The 14,863-nt window shown below is 34.8% G+C and overlaps 1 protein-coding gene across 4 annotated transcripts in view; it reads right to left on the bottom strand.

Moving 5' to 3' along the window:
• Nucleotides 1-3,379: 3,379 nt before the first annotated feature.
• Nucleotides 3,380-14,863, bottom strand: part of SPOPL (speckle type BTB/POZ protein like) — an 80,702-nt gene continuing 69,218 nt past the window's right edge. For all 4 annotated transcript variants that reach the window (XM_027055864.2, XM_027055865.2, XM_027055862.2 and 1 more), the window contains 3 exons: nt 11,243-11,385; nt 11,100-11,153; nt 3,380-7,747 (listed from right to left, as the gene is read on the bottom strand). In XM_027055864.2, the coding sequence (XP_026911665.1) occupies nt 7,603-7,747; nt 11,100-11,153; nt 11,243-11,385 (342 nt within the window). In that variant the 3' untranslated portion in view covers nt 3,380-7,602. The remainder of the gene's footprint in view (nt 7,748-11,099; nt 11,154-11,242; nt 11,386-14,863) is intronic.

Raw genomic sequence — 14,863 nt, 5'->3', positions numbered from 1 at the left:
ACCTTGTTAACAAGGAAGAGTTAACACCTATTCTCTTGAAACTGTTCCAAAAAATAGAAATGGAAGAAAAACTTCCAAACTCTTCCTATGAAGCCAGTATTACCTTCATTCCAAAACCAGACAGAAACCACACTAAAAAGTAGAACTACAGACCAATTTCCCTGATGAACATGGATGCAAAAGTCCTCAACAAGATATTAGCCAACCGGATCCAACAATACATTAAAAAAATTATTCACCACGACCAAGTGGGATTTATACCTGGGATGCAGGACTGGTTCAATATCCGCAAAACAATTAACGTGATTCATCACATCAATAAAAGAACAAGAACCATATGATCCTCTCAATAGATGCAGAGAAAGCATTTGACAAAACATAGCATCCTTTCTTGATAAAAACCCTCAAGAAAGTAGGGAGAGAAGGAGCATACCTCGAGATCATAAAAGTCATATATGAACAGCCCAACACTAATATCATCCTCAATGGGGGAAAACTGAGAGCTTTCCCCCTAAGGTCAGGAACAAGACAGGGATGTCCACTCTCACCACTGTTTTTCAACATAGTATTGGAAGTCTTAGCCTCTGCAATCAGACAACACAAAGAAATTAAAGGCATCCAAAGCGGCCAGGAGGAGGTCAAACTTTCACTCTTAGCAGATGACATGAAACTCTACATGGAAAACCCAAGATTCCACCAAAAAACTGCTAGAACTGATCCATGAATTCAGCAAAAGTGCAGGATATAAAATCAATGCACAGAAATCGGTTGCATTCCTATACACCAACAATGAAGCGACAGAAAGAGAAATCAAGGAATTGATCCCATTTACAGTTGTATCAAAACCCATAAAATACCTAGGAATAAATCTAACCAAAGAGGTGAAAAATCTATACACTGAAAACTATAGAAAGCTTATGAAAGAAACTGAAGAAGACACAAAAAAGTGGAAAAAGATTCCATGCTCCTGGATAGGAAGAACAAATATTGTTAAAATGTCAATACCACCCAAAGCAATCTACATATTCAATGCAATCCCTATCAAAGTAACACCAGCATTCTTCACAGAGCTAGAACAAATAATCCTAAAATTTATATGGAACCAGAAAAGACCTTAAATAGCCAAAGTGATCTTGAAAAAGAAAACCAAAGCAGGAGGCATCACAATCCCAGACTTCAAGCTATACTACAAAGCTGTAATCATCAAGACAGTATGGTACTGGCACAAGAACAGTCACTCAGATCAGTGGAACAGAATAGAGAACCCAGAAATGAACCCACAAACATATGGCCAACTAATCTTTGATAAGCGGTGCTGGGAAAACTGGGCAACAACATGTAGAATGAACCTGGACCACTTTCTGACAACATACACAAAAATAAACTTAACATGGATGAAAGACCTAAATGTAAGACAGGAAGCCATCAAAATCCTTGAGACGAAAGCAGGCAAAAACCTCTTTGATCTTGGCTGCAGCAACTTCTTATTCAACATGTCTCTGGAGGCAAGGGAAACAAAAGCAAAAATGAACTACTGGGACCTCATCAAAATAAGAAGCTTCTGCACAGTGATGGAAACAATCAGCAAAACTAAAAGGCAACCAATGGGATGGGAGAAGATATTTGCAACTGACATATCAGATAAAGGGTTAGTATCCAAAATCTATAAAGAACTTATCAAACTCAACACCAAAAGACAAATAATCCAGTGAAGAAATGGGCAAAAGACATGAATAGACACTTCTCCAAAGAAGACATCCAGATGGCCAACTGACACATGAAAAAATGCTCAACATCACTCATCATCCAGGAAATACATATCAAAACCACAGTGAGGTACCACCTAACACCTGTCAGAATGGCTAACCTTAACAATTTAGGCAACAACAGATGTTGGTGAGGATGCAGAGAAAGAGGATCTCTTCTGCATCATAGATGGCAATGCAAGCTGGTGTAGCCACTCTGTGAAACAGTATGGAGGTTCCTCAAAAAATTAAAAATAGAACTACCCTACGACCCAGCAATTGCACTACTAGGCATTTATCCATAGGATACAGGTGTGTTGTTTCGAAGGGACACATGCACCCCCATGTTGAGAGCAGCACTATCAACAATAGCCCAAGTATGGAAAGAGCCCAAGTGTCCATCGATGGATGAATGGATAAAGAAGATGTGACATATATATATATATATATATATATATATACATACATACATACATACATACACACACACACACACACACACACACACACACACACATACACACACAATGGAGTATTACTCAGCAATCAAAAAAAATGAAATCTTGCCATTTGCAAATACATGGATGGAATTGGAGGGTATTATGCTAAGTGAAATTAGAGAAAGACAAAAATCATGACTTCACTCACATGAAGACTTTTAAGAGACAAAACAGATGAACATAAGGGAAGGGAAACAAAAATAATATAAAAACAGGGAGGGGGACAAAACAGAAGAGACTCATAAATATGGAGAACTGAGGTTACTCGAGGGGTGTGGGAAGGGGGATGGTCTAAATGGGTAAGGGGCACTAAGGAATCTACTCCTGAAATTGTTGCACTATATGCTAATTTGGATGTAAATTTTAAAAAATAAAAAATAAAATTAAAAAAAAGTAGTGATCGAAAACCAATGCCACTCTTGGCATTCTCTTGGAAAGAAATGATTCTTGAGTGGTAGAACTGAGGAATACTATATCCCAATGTTCTAAAAAAATCTGTTTTTTCGGGGTGCTGGCTACTGCAAAGTAGAAGGGGAATGGTTATACACAATCCACTTAAAGTTTAGAATATGACCACCATTTGTCCTATTTTACTTTAATTGCATAGACAATATTCTTAAGTGTTTCAATCTTTCCTTTATTCTTCTAAGGAAAATTCAGTGTGTGTGTACATGAGTATGTATGTGTATGAGAGATTTTTCACTGCATTCGTACTGTCACTTTGGCTATAATTTTTAAGCACTAATTGTGTTACTAAGTTAGGCCAGGAATGCATTGCCCCAATTCTGGTCTTTTTGATGGAAGCAAATAATTAAGTTGTCAGTTAAAAGTAAGAAGGGATAGAAGGACCAGGGAAAGGGGATCTTTACTTACTACATTAAAGTTATATGACATAAAGTCTTTCAATATTGATGGCAATACATACGTCAAAGCAGATATAGGTATAGTATATCACAGTTAAGGAATAAGTCTTTAGTAGGTTCCAAAAAATACTAGCTTTCCTATGGAGGAAAGACAATTAGTATGCATAATTTAAAGTTACCATATCAAACACATGGCCCTTTTGCAAAGCATCATAGCAATCTGAAAAAGAAAAGTTCATATATTGAAATAAACACAAAATAAACCAATTAATTCTGAATAAGTAGTAACAACTTTATTTTAACTCAACGTGCTGAAATGCAAAAAATATTTTCAGCAACAAGATACAAAAAGTATGTATCTTATCATTAACATCAGCTGATTAAAAATGAGGCTGAAAAGTTCAATATAAGTCTTTACACATTTGAATCTTGAAAATCAATTTCCCCCAGAATTAATTTTTAAATAATTTTAGCATAATTTTATTTTCAAAAATGGGACTCACTTAAGTTATATCTTCATTCTAAAAAACTGGATGTGAAATTAGCTGGGTTACAGTATACAACAATAAACTCTAACAGAAAAATATTTAAATATAAGAATTCCTTTTCAAACATAAAGTCCACATACTGCAAACAGAAGACACGGTGTGGTGATTTCATTCCTAGTGAAGAGGAAGTCTTGCATATGTTAGGCACTCAATATTTGTTCACCTGGACCTAAAATTGACATCATTCCAAGAACACTTAAATAAAGTAGAGCTCATAATCTGTATAAAAGAGGTTTGCACAATACTCTTCTATATGCTGAAAGTGCTGTCTTTATAATCTGAAGACACTCACCCACCCACATTATTTTGCAAGAATACACTGAATTTTATCCATCAAAGAGCATGAAGTTCCAAGTCAGAATAATTCACCTTTTCATATATACATGGTTATGAAGAAAGCTTTGTTGAGGTGGATTTTAACAAAACAACTTACTGAAGTCTCTAGTGTTCTAATTTAGTAACATTGGGTAGCATATATGACCCATATTTTAATAAAAATTTTACTTGGGTTTTAAATTTATGCACAAAATTTAAATGGATAAATAAATTAGTATAACATTTTTGGCAATTTAAATTCTAACTTAGGTCTAGTTTAAAAATAAGCTAATAATGCTCATGGTTACTTTTTAAGAGTTCTTTGCGAATATTTTAAAACTGAACTTTAAAACTGATGTCCTAAAAAGGCACTGTTTTCATATTTCATCATGCAGTAAAGGTCACATTTTTGAAAATTATAATTTCTTGTCCATCAACTGTCCCCCCAAATAAAGCACATTTAATGAAATATTTCAACTAACCTGAATTTTCAACATTTAACTGAGTCCTATTTTCAGAAATTCACTCTTCTGAACATACCACACACAAGTCTAAGCAAATACAAGTATATGTACACACACACACAAACACACGCACACACACGCCCAAATGACATAATACATGCATGGTTCTCCAATTACTATTTCAAGACAATGACACATGAGTATTCAAGGAGGTAACAATGGCAAGCCATAACATTATGGCACCTTCATATTTGTGCTCTAAATACCAATATACGTTAAAATTTAAAAACAAAAAAGGCACAAATATAGTGTTTCTGTATCTCAAGCTGAAGAACAGTTTTCTAATGGTTACTGTGATAACATATAACATTTAAAACCAGTCACTTCTTTTTTAAGGAAAAGTTCTGTTGAGGTGACAAAAGGAAAACAAGAGCAGGCTGATAAAAGGCAAAGCTGCTCAGGACAGTCTGTGCCTACTGAACACAGTAGTGTGTAGTTTCAAAACGAGAAAATAAAAAGGCTATTAGAGCACTTTTGTCAGAATACATTAAGTTTTTTTTTCATTGCCTCAAGAACCCACAATACAAAAAAAAAAAACCAACAAAAAACAAAAACCAAAAACAAAAAACCAAAAAAAAACCCAAAAAAAACAAAAAACCCCAAAAAACCCCAACCCATAATAAATAAAAAAATAAATCAACTATGATAGGATTCTGTTAGTATAATGGTAGGCATTATATTATCTGAAACGTGGACATTTCTAGAGACATGGATATTCTCACAGCACAGTGTTTGACGTTTTTGGTACAAAATGTACTACCAAACTACAAACAAAAAACGAAAAAAACCCTTTATAATAAAACCCTTAGGATTTGCAATAAACACGAAATTAAGTAGGTAAAAGCAAGCCGAAATGTTCATTATATGGGTGTTATTACTGAAGTCACTATGGTTAGAAACGTAGATGCAAGCAGTGAATTAATTCACAATGTGCCTACGTGCATTTGATATAAATGGATACACCAATATATATATATTTTTTGACACATGACAACAAAATTCTATAGCCTGAGGAATTTTGTTTTGTTGTAAGACCCTGGCAAAATATTAAAAATCTTAACGTGTATATGTATGTGCGTATGTACTTTTTAAATTGTACATTGTAAATTTAATGGACTCAACTTGGTTAAGGAAGTGAGTTTCTGTTTCCTATAGTATTCTTACATAGGATGAAGTTCAATCACATGTAAGAATCCTTCTATCTCAAGGGATTCTTCCAATTTCAAATTTAACAAGATTCCAATTAAACTACATAGAAAGAAATGAAGATATCTGAAAATATGATCTTTTCAAACTAGTTTGCTGTGGTTAACAAATGCTTATCTGATAGTGATTGTTCAATGTAAATATGAATCACTCTTGATATATTCTGACTGCTTCAGTGAGTATGTAACAAAGAGATAACAAAAATAAAATCTGTTTTAAAAGCCTCAGGCTCCTTTTTTTTCCTTTTGTTCTAAATTCAAAAACTAAATAAACAAATTATACAAATTTTAATCTGGAGAATAAAGTATGTATGTGAATATATAGGTATATGCATTTTTTTCCAGTGACACACTTTTCCCCTTGTGGTCAAGTATAAATCTTGCCTAAGAAGCATATTGTCACTATTCCATGAAATCAGATGCAGTGACTTGCCACTGCTCCTACTTCTCTGGGACAATGCACCAGGACAGACCTTCACTGTGAACAGAGCTATCAAACACTGAACATGTGTATGTGTTTAAAGCTAAATTCATTTATAATAAAGAACTGGCCCATGAAAAGCAGTTTATAAATAGTTTATCCTGTTCACATTATGCAGAATTTCAGTATCATCCACAATGTTAGTACAGTAACTGAAACAGAAAGGAGAAAGCTAGGGGGGAAAAGGTTCAGAGTGTGGCCTAACATATTTCTAAGGGTTCTCTCCTTTAGTCTGCAAATATCAGTTCACTATTTTTAGAAGGAGAGTAGAGTGTTCAGAATTTTATTGTTCAACTGCCTTCTCCAAAGTGGGATAAGACAGAGTAAATTCAATAATAAATATCTGAAATTCAAACCAATTTAACTATAATCAAGAATACCTTTCTTATCTATTATCACAAACATCCCAGTTGCCTCCCTCAGTCTTAAAAAATTCTTGCAAAAGTTAAGACAATTAATTATACCTTATTAATACCCTCAAAAACAAACAAAAAATATATGTACCATTTAGCATACAAAAGTTACACATGAAAAGTGCATATATATCTTTCTTAATTGGCCCACTCATTAAATTTACATTTGGTCATCCTTTCTTTCAACATGGACAGAATTCTTCATATAAATGTAGGTCACTACAAATTAAAAAAAAATTAATTCAGCACAAAACATGCTTTCTTTTTATTGAAATCTTAACCTCAATCAGTTCTCAGTCATTGTAAACTTGAACAAACCCACAAAGAAACACAAGCAAAGGTTTGTTATGCTTCTCTTAGTCTGCTGGACAGTCAACACACAGAAAAACATCCAAATTTTACTAAAAATTTGGGCCAACTCATTGCATATTTGCCCCCTGAAATGAAAAATAAATTAGAATTGAAGCAGTGTATTGCCGTAACTTACTTTGAAGGTAAGCAGGTTCTCCTATATGTATAGGACTTAGACTGGAGACATTACCAGTAATTTCCAATACGAGTGCTTTTAAGAAGAACCTAGTTTTAAACTTTGAGATAGCATAGGACAAACCCTATAAAATTCATTTTGCTTTTCTCAAACTAATGGAAGATCCTTTTGAAACTTAATATCTTCAGTTATCAATATTACTGCATTATGGAGCTAGTGCAATCCTGCATAGCCTTAGTCAAAATGACAAGGCACAATAAAAAAATTAAAGTATTATATGAACAAGAGAAGTCATTGAAGATAATTTAAGGCCTTGAAGTGAATTAGAGTATAATCAGTCTAATTTAAAGCTGAAGAATAAACCATAAATTATCCACCTGAAATGCAAGCAATATGCTTTTTCAGCTTCTGTTCGTGGACAAGACAACAGAAACAACTCTTGCTTATGGTTTGTTATTAGAATCCTTCTGGACCTGGAGGAGTAAAAGTCAATTCCATTTTTCTACAGTTCATGGAAGATTTCAGGACTGTTTTAGCCGTTTGCGTGGAATGCCAAACTGTGGACATTGTGCAGATGCTAGTGCTCGGAAGGCTTCTGCTACTAAATGAGGGTGAGACTGAATCATGGACTTCCACCCTGATGTTTCCATTATGTCTGCTGCTTGGCTGAAAAATAAAATTAAGTGATGTTTATTAAAGAGTACTTTTCAAAATGCATTGCTGCATTGTTAGTTTTAGAAAAAATCACACATTTCAAAATGTTTCAAGCACTTTTGCCTCTCTATATCGTCAAGCCATGTGAATTCATTAAAATACCATCTTTATGTTACTGGTATTTTCTGTTGCAATTGAAACTTAAATTCTTCTGGAAGTTCTATACTCTGGAAGTATGTGACACTTTTCTCCATAGTCCCAACTCCCATTGTTACCGTTTCTGTACCAGCTTTTTAAGAGCTCTTTTCCCTGGCTGTTACACATAGGTTTTCTCTAGAGTTCCAACTTTTGCCCTCACTCTTCTCTCTTAACTTCATCATTCATCCTATTGTATCCACTCTTTACAATTTTAACTATCATACTCAATGATGGTAAACTACTGATTTGCTAAATCTAGCCCTCCCCACAAGGTACAGTCCCAACCACTTGTTCTATTTGGACAGCCTCAAGCCCTAAAAATTCAGGATCGCCAGGAAAGAACTCAACACGTCTCTATATAAGCTGCAAATTCTTCTTCCCTCATTTCTAATCAGCTAATGCTTCCACCATCACCCAGAGGTAACATCAAAAACCTGGGAATCATCTTAGACTCCATCCTTTCCAATCAATCATCAAAGCCCTATTTTAATTTCCAAAGATATTTTGAATTCCCAGTCAAGGTTCACATCATCTCACATTTGGATTATCACAACAGTCTCCTAAGTTGTCTTCTAGTTTCCTATCTTGCTCCTCTCAAACTGGCTTCCATGAACTGCCTTAGTAACACAAATATGACTATGTTACACCCTATTGTTCCCTAATGCCTGTATCCAAGTTCTTTAGAAAAAGAAACAATTTTTCCTACTTCCTCTCTCTACCTTTGTATCTCTCCTTACATGCTCAGGTAACTGCTCATTGTATACTGAATGTACAACATGGTCTACTGAGCATGCAGAGTAAATACCTAATCTAGTTATCCTGGTCTCTTTTCTCCCTTATATCCATCCACCATCCAAATAATATCCAAATATTATAGACTGTCCTTTCAAAATGTTTTATCCTTTCATTTCTCTCTAGCCCCAACTGTCACCAATCAACTCTAATTTCAACTCTCATCTCTTGCTCATCTCTTGCCTGCACTACTCCAGCAACTTTCCAATGTGTCTCCTATGTTTAACCTTGCTCAACTGTCACCACAACCACCACCTCAAGCTCCCCACAATATATTCTCTACCTTGTATGCAGAGAGATTGCTAAAAATGAAACTCTGATCATGCCCTATACTAGGTTAAAACCTTTTATTGGATACCCATTTCTCTTTGAATGTCTAAAAGTCCCAATGTTATCTACATGGCCTTCCAGGATCTGACCTTTGTCTGCTTTCTCCAGCTTCTTCTCATAACCTCTCTCTGACTCTATATTGTTCTTTATCACCAAAACTTTGCACACCTGATTCCCTTTTTTTGGGATAAACTTTCATGCTTCTTCCCTCTTCTTTACCATGGTAACTCCTACTAATACTCCAGGTGTTTATTTATACAATAATTCCTCAAAAAGGCTTTCTTTCACTCCGAGTTTAGGTAAGGTTCTTTTGCTGTATGCTTGGGATATACATTATCTATTGTTACGCTTTATTTCAATTACTTGTTTAATTCCTATTTGTTTCTTGCTAAACTAAACACTCCATAAAGGTAGGGGAAACATTTGTCATGTTCATCACTATATTTTTTTGTACTAAGCACACTGCCTGAGGTATTTACTTGATAATAAATATAAACGTATGTCAAATGAATGGATCACCTACTGCTTCATGCTTCTATACTTTGGATCAAGTGATCCCTTCTGTTTATAATGCTTGTTATTTCCTTCTTAGTTTCACTAACTCCTATTTGTGTTTAAAGACTCAGATGTCATCTGTAGGAAGCCATTCCTAAACCATCCAGTCTTTGTCAAGTGCCCTGCACATGTCTTCCTTTATCATGTTACTTACCACATTATGAAATAATATATACATGTATTTCTTTCATTAGACAAATTTCTCAAGAAAAAGATTTTTCCCTATTTTTATATGCAGCACCCTAGCACAGTACTTGAGACACAGATGCTAGGTAAATGTTTGTGGAACTAAACAGTAGCTGAATAAAACAACTTTTTAAAAATTTGCCTGACATCATATTACCTGTATGTAATTATGTTTATCATTTTAACTAACTGTTTGGAGTCACATAAATACCTCTTAATATACCTGGCATTTTCATTTATTTAATTCAAAAAGATCTATTGAAAGTCTGTACATACAACAGCTACTCCAGGGGATATAAAATAAGGGGATAAAAAAATTATCATTGAATGCTAATATATTTTAAATTTAAATAGATTTTTCTGTGATCATATACCATGACAATAACGTATCATCAAATACTAACCAATATACCACCAGTGACTTAAACGTAGTTACTAATTTTTACTTTGTGAAAACAGAATTCACAAACTGATAGGAATTCAGAGTTAACAACATAATACAGTTTAAAAGAATGGGAAGTAATCAGGTCAACATTCATTTTACTGTCTCTAACACTGTCTTTTTTCACTTAAATCTACTTTTGATAAAGTGTGAAAATGGAATTTAAGGGTTTATTGGTAAAAACTAATCAAAAGCAGGTGAATATTCAAACTATCAACTCTTCACCTTTTCTGATTTTGAAAAATTACAAAAAGTAGAAAATCACTCTAAAAATAGGAGAAGAAAACAAAAAGGGAAATAATAAGTTCTAATAGTTCATATTCAGAAGGTTGTCTTAGAAAAATGTAACAACTACCACACAGTTTCAACAGGGAAAGGAAAGAACAAACTGCTACCAGTAGGGAATATGAAGCAGCTAGCCTAAAATACTATATGATGCAAGGTACTTGGCTAACCTAAGAAGCAGTGGGTGAGCAGTCAAATATAAAAACTGTCTAGGCAAATGGGGAACATTCCTCATAGGAAAAAATAAGTATTTCCCAACATCTTTAGAAATGTTTTCTGAAGGGACAGGGAAAAAATCTAGTAGCCACTGAAATACACGGGCTCAGCTATATACTGTGAGCGTATGTGCTTAAAAAATTAAACTGTCTATCCCAGTTCACATTAGAAGCTGATCTACAAGGGAGCATAGCCTCAAGAATCCACCAAATCATATTATTATGTTTTAAAATAACTGGCAGTTTGCTTCATACAACTAATATCTGGATTCATACTTATTGTAGATGAGCAAATGGCTATGCAAACACTTAATTTCATGTATGCAGATCAACTTTAAGTCAGAAACTGATGTCATCTTACTTGCTGTTCCAGTTTTTCCCATCTTTACACCCAAGTTGTCGAAGTACACTGCACCTGCATTAAAGATTTAAACACACTTAAAAAAAAGTCCAGTGAAAAAATGTTGAAGGTGTCATGCCCACTGAAATACAGGCAGAGCTTACCTATTAATAAAGTCTATGGCTTGTGCTTTCAACTGTTCTGCACTGTGCAAATCTGCAAGGACAAGGGTATCAGCAACATTTTCTACCGAGAGGTTACTACACAAAGCTTCTTCACACATGACCTTCAGCCGTTCCAGTGCATACTATCCAAAAGGAAAACACAGCAATTAAACATTTACTCAAACTACCAAGTTTCAAATACTTGGTATTTATAGCTTAGAAAATAAATTTAAAGCACATTATACTTTGAACTGAGGGTAAAAAAAAGTCCTGAAGTTATTTTAACCTAATATTAAGAAGATACTAATCAATGAATTCAAGAGAAAGACCAATTTTCTTTAGGAAATTTCAATTTGTGCAAAATATGTACTGTCAATTTTAAAAACAGGGTTTTATTCTTTAAAAACAAAACAAAACAAAAAAACCAAAAAAACAAAAACCCTTCTTGCTCAAACTCTTAATGAGTGAATTTCTCTTCTCTATTTTAAACACCAGAGTGTACCAGCCAGTACACTGTCTGTTGCCACTGCTCAATCTTGAAGAATGAATTATAAAAGGCCAACAAATCATTTTGATAACCACTTCTTTAGTTATTAGGACTTTAGCAGCTTTAATGAAAATTTATAATTGATATACAATAAACTGCAAATAAAGTTTATACAGTCATATGACCATAATTAAATCATGACACTGAACATAATCATCATCCCCAAAAGTTTCCTCCTACCCCTTTATAATCCTTCCTTTTCACCCCACCTCAGGCCACACCTCTGATATGCTTTCTACTGCTGTAGTTTAAATTTTCTGGTATCTTCTATAAATGGAATCATATAATTTGCGACTGGCTTCTCAGCATAATTATTTTGAGATTCATACATGTCACTACCATTTTATCAGCAGTTCAATGCTTTTTATTGCTGAATAATAATATTCCATTGTGTACAGACATACCACAATTTGTTTCTGCAATCCTCTCTTGATAAACAATTGGTGTTTCCAGTTTTTAGCTATTATAAATAAAGTGACTATAAACATTCAAATAAGTTACTGTATGGGAATATGCTTTCTTTTCTCTTAGATAAAGTAGACTCACTGAATCAGATGGCAAGTGTAAAACATTTTTTCTTTTTTAATATTTGAGGGGGAAGGGAAGGACAGAGGATCAGAAGCAGGCTCTGTGCTGACAGCAGATAGTCTGATGAGGGGCTTGAACTCATGAACCATGAGATCATGACCTGAGCCGAAGTCGGATGCTTAACTGACTGAGTTACCCAGGAGCCCCAAGTGTAAAACTTTTTAAGAAGCTGCCAATCTTCCAAAATGGTTGTTACCATTTTATATTTCCATCAGCAGTGTATGAGAGTCCTTATTCTTCCACATCCTTGACTATACTTAGTATGGTCTTTGTAATTTTATCTATTACAATACATTTGTAGAAATATCTCATGGTTTTAATTTACATTCCCCTAGTAACTAATGGTGATGAGCATCTTTTGATGTCGTTAACTGACATTAATTCAGGAAGTGTTTGTTCAAATATTTTCTCTATTTTTAGAAACAACATTGTTTTCTTATAGTTGAGTTTTGAGAGTTCTTTATATAGTTTATATACAAAAGTCTGTTAGCAGATATATTCTGAATATAAGGTGCTCATCAGATATATGCTTTGCAAAGAATTTTCTCCTAGTTTGCGGCTAGTCTTTTTTTATTCTGTGTTTTCTGAGGAAGTTTTAAAATTTTATTTAAGTCTAATTTGTCTATTTTTCTTTTATGTATTGTTTTTTGGTTTTATAGCTAAGAATTCTTTGCCTAACACAAGATTACAAAGACTTTCTCCTATGTTTTCTCTTAGAAGTTTTAGACTTTAGGTTTAAAATCAATTTTGCATGACTTTTCGTACTTGGCGTGAAGTTCACATAAAAAGTTCATTTTTTTCAGGAATATAGGTATCCAACTGTTCCAGCACCACTTGCTGAAAAGACTATCCCTTCTTCACTGAATCATCTTTGCACTTTCATCAAAAATTAGATATCCAGGGGTGCCTGGGTGGCTCAGTCGGTTGGGCGTCCGACTTCGGCTCAGGTCACGATCTCGCGGTCCGTGAGTTCGAGCCCCGTGTCGGGCTCTGGGCTGATGGCTCAGAGCCTGGAGCCTGCTTCCGATTCTGTGTCTCCCTCTCTCTCTGCCCCTCCCCCATTCATGCTCTCTCTCTGTCTCAAAAATAAATAAAACGTTAAAAAAAAAAATAGCTATCCAGATATGTGAGAGCCTATTTCTATACTCTCCATTCTGTTCAAATGAGTTGTCTATCTTGTCACCAATACAACATGGTCTTAAATTCTGAAGCTTTATAATAAGTCTTGTCATCACGCAGTGTTAGTCCTCTATTTTGACCTTCTTTTCTCAAAGTTATCAGATTTCTCTAGGTCCTCCCACTTGCACATAAATTTAAAATTCATTTGTCAAAAAACCCCACACAAAACCTACAAGAGACATGTTGGTTCTACTAATGAATTTTAAGAACTGAAATTTTAATAATATTGAGAGTTCTAATCCATGAACAAAATTTCCCTTTCCATTTATTTAAGTAGTACCTGAATTTCACTCATCAATATATTGTAATTATTGGTATAGTCTTGAAGGTCTTCTCAGATTTATGCCTATATGTTTAATATTTTTGATACTACTACAAATGTCATTTTTTTAATTTAAATTTTTATTAAGACAGTTATAGATTCATGTGCAGTTGTAAGAAATAATAGATTCCAGAGCTGCCTGGGTGGCTCAGCTGGGTTAAGCGTCTAACTATTGATTTTGGCTCAGGTCATGATCTCACAGTTCATGATCAAGCCCCACATTGGGCTCTGTGCTAACACATGGAACCTGCTTAGGATTTTCTCTCTCCTTCTCCCCCAGTCACACTCTCTCTAAATAAATAAATATTAAAAAAAGAGAAAAATAATAGATTCCAGCTCAAGAAGAAAGTGGCAGAGTAAGTAGACCCTAGGCTCCTCTTGTCCCATGAACACAACTAGATAACTACCAAATCATCCAAAATACGCCAGAAATAAACCAGAAGATGGACAAAACTAACAACTAAAGGGAGAGAAGAGGCGATGTTGAAGAAGGTAGGAAGTGTGGAGACGTGGTTTAGGGGAGAAATGTATCATGGGTGCTGTGGAGGGGAGGAGCCATGGTCATGGAGAAGGGCCAGAGAGAAAGGAGCATACAGGGGGATATAAAGGAGAATGTTTCCCCAAAAATATTGGTTTGCAAAATGAGAGAAGCTGAATTTCATGAGTTCTTGCAACACGTGGAGATTAAAGCCTAGAGATTTAAAGGTCAGTAAGTGGGCTTGCTCTGCTCCTGGAAGGAAAGCAGACAAATAAGCCAGGAACAGACAGAATGAAACAGCAATCTGAAGAAAATCTGGGACAAACAGGGGGAGATTATTTGCTCCTCTAGGAGGACATTCTTGAGAGGCAGCATTCATGGAGACAGTTCTCCCAGAACAAAGGAGCTGGCCAGCACCAGTTACTTCCCCAACCCCTCAGCATAAACACAGAGCCACATGCAGGAAACAGCACAGGATGGCACTGGCTGCTGAACTTGCTTACAACA

The sequence above is a fragment of the Acinonyx jubatus genome, chromosome C1 (assembly GCF_027475565.1).
Source record: "Acinonyx jubatus isolate Ajub_Pintada_27869175 chromosome C1, VMU_Ajub_asm_v1.0, whole genome shotgun sequence".
Taxonomy (NCBI): Eukaryota; Metazoa; Chordata; class Mammalia; order Carnivora; family Felidae; genus Acinonyx; species Acinonyx jubatus.
This window is presented reverse-complemented; position numbering and strand designations above follow the sequence as displayed.